The sequence below is a fragment of the Homarus americanus genome, unplaced genomic scaffold (genome assembly GCF_018991925.1).
Source record: "Homarus americanus isolate GMGI-L3 unplaced genomic scaffold, GMGI_Hamer_2.0 scaffold13690, whole genome shotgun sequence".
In the NCBI taxonomy this organism is placed as follows: Eukaryota; Metazoa; Arthropoda; class Malacostraca; order Decapoda; family Nephropidae; genus Homarus; species Homarus americanus.
In genome coordinates, this window is record NW_024721063.1 from 1,032 (window position 1) to 5,129 (window position 4,098).

Genomic DNA, 4,098 nt, shown 5'->3' on the forward strand with positions numbered 1-4,098 from the left:
GCACTTAAAGTACTTTTTTTTTGTTAAGTAGAGGCCGCGTGAGGTTTCTATCTTGTTCAAAATACAGAAGGAGGCCGCAGGAGGTTTCTTACTCACACTACAGGAGGAGGCCGCGGGAGGTTTCTTACTTACACTACATGAGGAGGCCGCGGGAGGTTTCTATCTTGTTTTAAATACAGGAGGCCGCAGGAGGTTTCTTACTCACACACTACAGGAGGAGGCCGCGGGAGGTTTTCTTACTCACACTACAGGAGGAGGCCAGGAGGTTTCTTAATCACACTGGGAGGAGGCCGCCGGGAGGTTTCTTACTCACACACTACAGGAGGGAGGCCGCGGGAGGTTTCTTACTCACACAGGGAGGGAGGCCGCGGGAGGTTCTTACTCACACTACAGGGAGGGCCGCCCAGGGGAGGTTTCTTACTCACACTTCAGGAGGAGGCCGCGGGAGGTTTCTATCGTGTTTAGACTATATTAAGTTTCTATTTCATTCCTGTAACAGAAACCTCCTTAACTCACCTGAATCCAACCTGAAACCTCCCTAACCCACCTGAAACCACCTGGAAGACCTTGACGCAAACCATCATCGGTAGACCCAAGTGCGCCGTGATGAGTCTTTCAGAGTAATGAAGAGATAAAGTAACAATGTCTACGGGCAGAAGCAACAGCTGTTTAGCGCATCAACCAAGACAATCATCCCCTCCACTCTTCTCAACCATCTGCTCTGGGTACACGTGGTTATTGTTTATTCTGAGAGAGAGAGGTGTGTGTACCAAAGCATATTTTCCAATTTCGAAAAAAAAGACAAAATGTGGGATGTCATTCAAGGAGGAACTATGTTAATATTTCTAGACAAAGCAAGTTTAATTTTAAGGGCACACACTCTAATGGTAACAAAGATTGCTGGGTGAAGGGAGGGGGTGAGGGGTTAGGAAGGGGGTGACGGATGAGGGAAGGGGGTGGGGTGTGAGGAAGAGGGTGGGGTGTGAGGAAGAGGGTGGGGTGTGAGGAAGAGGGTGGGGTGTGAGGAAGAGGGTGGGGTGTGAGGAAGAGGGTGGGGTGTGAGGAAGAGGGTGGGGTGTGAGGAAGAGGGTGAGGTGTGAGGAAGAGGGTGGGGTGTGAGGAAGAGGGTGGGGTATTTACTGGTATTTACCTGGTATTTACTATCCTTGTAAAATGGTTCGTTTAAGTTCTTTATCACTTACAAGACGCACTTCTAATTATTCACTAATTGCAGGACCAGTTCTCAACCCACCAGGAAACAGGGAGACTTCAAAACACCGAAGATGGAATAACCTTTGACCTTTGACCTTTCACTCTGACGTTTGACATTTCACTGTGACCTTTATCTTGGTCAATACACAACCAATATTATGCTAATTCGACGCCAGTATACTCAACAGAGAGAGAGAGAGAGAGAGAGAGAGAGAGAGAGAGAGAGAGAGCTCGACCTTCTTATCATCAAAAGCTCCTGAAAAACAGTACTATAAGCTCAGCAACAGAAAGACTCACCAACAACGTCTGGTGTTCTCTTCCCTCCAGCAGTGACTCGGTTATGGGAGCTACACCAGAAGAAAATGGGAACAAGAAAAAGAACATAAGAACAGAAGAACAAGAAAATAAGAACAAGAAGATAAGAAAATAAGGTAATGTTAGGTTAGCTTTGGTTGGGTTGGGTTGGGTTGAGCTGGGAACCCTCACGTGGAGTGTGTCAGTCACCTGGCCACACCTGAGTACTGATGGGTAACGCCCCTTACAGGTAACTACTTCCGGTCGTGACTGAATCAACTCAGCCATGGCGGGGGTGACCTGACCTGACCTGGTGCCACCCGGTTGACACAATACCGGGGAACCTAATTCTCACCATTGGTGTACAGTTATGTTAATTTACGACTACTTTACTGTACTGTTAAGTTTTTAGCGTCATTCTGCCCAGTGGAAACATTCTACGCGACAACAATTTGTACAAGAAGCTATTTTGGATCACCTGAAGAATCTCCACCCCAGCTTATTTCACCTGAGGATTAACCTAACCAAACCAAAGCTAACTTATTTTAATCTACCTTAACTTAACCTAATCTAACATAACATCATCCCCCCCCACCTCCAAATAGTGTTAGGGTGGCATGTACTAATCACAGGATCTAAAAATCACTTGATTACCGAAGAAAATTACCAACTTACCTGTACGTTCCACCTGCTGATGACCACACCTGTATTCAAGGCGAGGATTCTCAAAAAAAAAAAATGATTCGTGTTACGTTTTCTCTATAAAATAAGGAATGAAGGCTGGCATTTAATTACAGTAAAGTCTGAGGAGTATAATTTCCGATGGTATTTTGTCTGTCATTCATAGACTCAGAGCTTAAATGAGTGAGAGATTAAGTCAGTCAGTTGTGTTCCTACTTCCTCTAGTTATTGGGGAAGTACGAACCCTTTGACTTTCTCGACCTTCATGTGGTATATACTTGGTGGCTCTGGTAATGATATACTTGGTGGCTCTGGTAATGATATACTTGGTGGCTCTGGTAATGATATACTTGGTGGCTCTGGTAATGATATACTTGGTGGCTCTGGTAATGATATACTTGGTGGCTCTGGTAATGATATACTTGGTGGCTCTGGTAATGATATACTTGGTGGCTCTGGTGATATGCTTGGTGGCTCTGGTAATATTGATATACTTGGTGGCTCTGGTAATGATATACTTGGTGTCTGGTGGTATATGCTTGGTGGCTCTGGTAATGATATGCTTAGGTATTCTGGTAATGATATACTTAATTAGCTCTAGTAATGATATACTTGGTGGCTCTGGTAATGATATACTTAGTGGCTCTGTTAATGATATACTTGGTGGCTCTGGTAATGATATACTTAGTGACTCTGGTAATGATATACTTGGTGGCTCTGGTATGGTATATACTTGATGGCTCTGGTATGATATGTAGTGGCTCTGGTAATGATATACTTGGTGAGCTCTGGTAATGATATACTTGGCTCTGGTAATGATATACTTGGTGGCTCTGGTAATGATATACTTGGTAAAACAGGTATAGTATATATACTTGGTGATGGCTCTGGTAATGATATGTAGTGTCTAGTAATGATATGTAGTGGCTCTGGTAATGATATGTAGTGGCTCTATTATTGATATACTTGGTGGCTCTGGTAATAAGTATACTTGGTGGCTCTGGTAATGATATGTAGTGGCTCCTGGTATGATATGCTTGGTGGCTCTGGTAATGATATACTTGGTGGCTCTGGTATGGTATATGCTTGGTGGCTCTGGTAATGATATACTTGGTGGCTCTGGTAATGATATACTTGGTGGCTCTGGTAATGATATACTTGGTGGCTCTGGTAATGATATACTTGGTGGCTCTGGTAATGATATACTTGGTGGCTCTGGTATGGTATATACTTGATGGCTCTGGTATGATATGTGATGGCTCTGGTAATGATATACTTGGTGGCTCTGGTAATGATATACTTGGTGGCTCTGGTAATGATATACTTGGTGGCTCTGGTAATGATATACTTGGTGGCTCTGGTAATGATATACTTGGTGGCTCTGGTATGGTATATACTTGATGGCTCTGGTATGATATACTTGGTGGCTCTGGTACATGGCTACAGTGATCTGGGATGCCACGGACGCGAGATCTGTGTAGACTAATTGGAGAACCACTGGACTTATCACCAGGTAGTACTGCACAGGTTCGCTCCAACACCTACAGGAGTCGCCCAAGAGAGAACGCCCGGGAATGTTCTTTGCTGGGGTGGTCTTCCTGCATGACAACAAAGCCTCATACATGACAGGAGTTACAGTGTGGCTTAGAAGACTTGCCTCCCTCACCCTACCTGCTAACCTGACCTGCCTCCCTCACCCCACCTGCTAACCAGACTTAAGAACACAATAAAAATATCCACACTACTACAGTTAACCAGAGAACATTACAAGCACTAAATACGTATGATTCATCCTTCGTGGTGGTCAGCTCTGCCTCATGTGCTTGTAACAGTGTCTGCAGGCAAGGAGGGGGGGAGGGGAGGGGAAAGGGGGAAGGGGGGAAGGGAAAGGGAGGGATCTGGAGCAACACG

General features: G+C 44.9%; 1 protein-coding gene across 1 annotated transcript; it reads right to left on the reverse strand.

Annotated features, from left to right (window-relative positions):
• Nucleotides 1–2,431: 2,431 nt before the first annotated feature.
• LOC121861321 (extensin-3-like) lies at nt 2,432–3,811 on the reverse strand (the record flags this gene model as incomplete). The annotated part of the gene is made up of 2 exons (XM_042358970.1): nt 3,154–3,811; nt 2,432–2,759 (listed from the first exon to the last, which is right to left on the reverse strand). Coding segments are annotated over exons 1-2 (986 nt in total), but the record flags the coding sequence as incomplete, so codon positions are not given.
• Between the last annotated feature and the right edge of the window lie 287 nt (nt 3,812–4,098).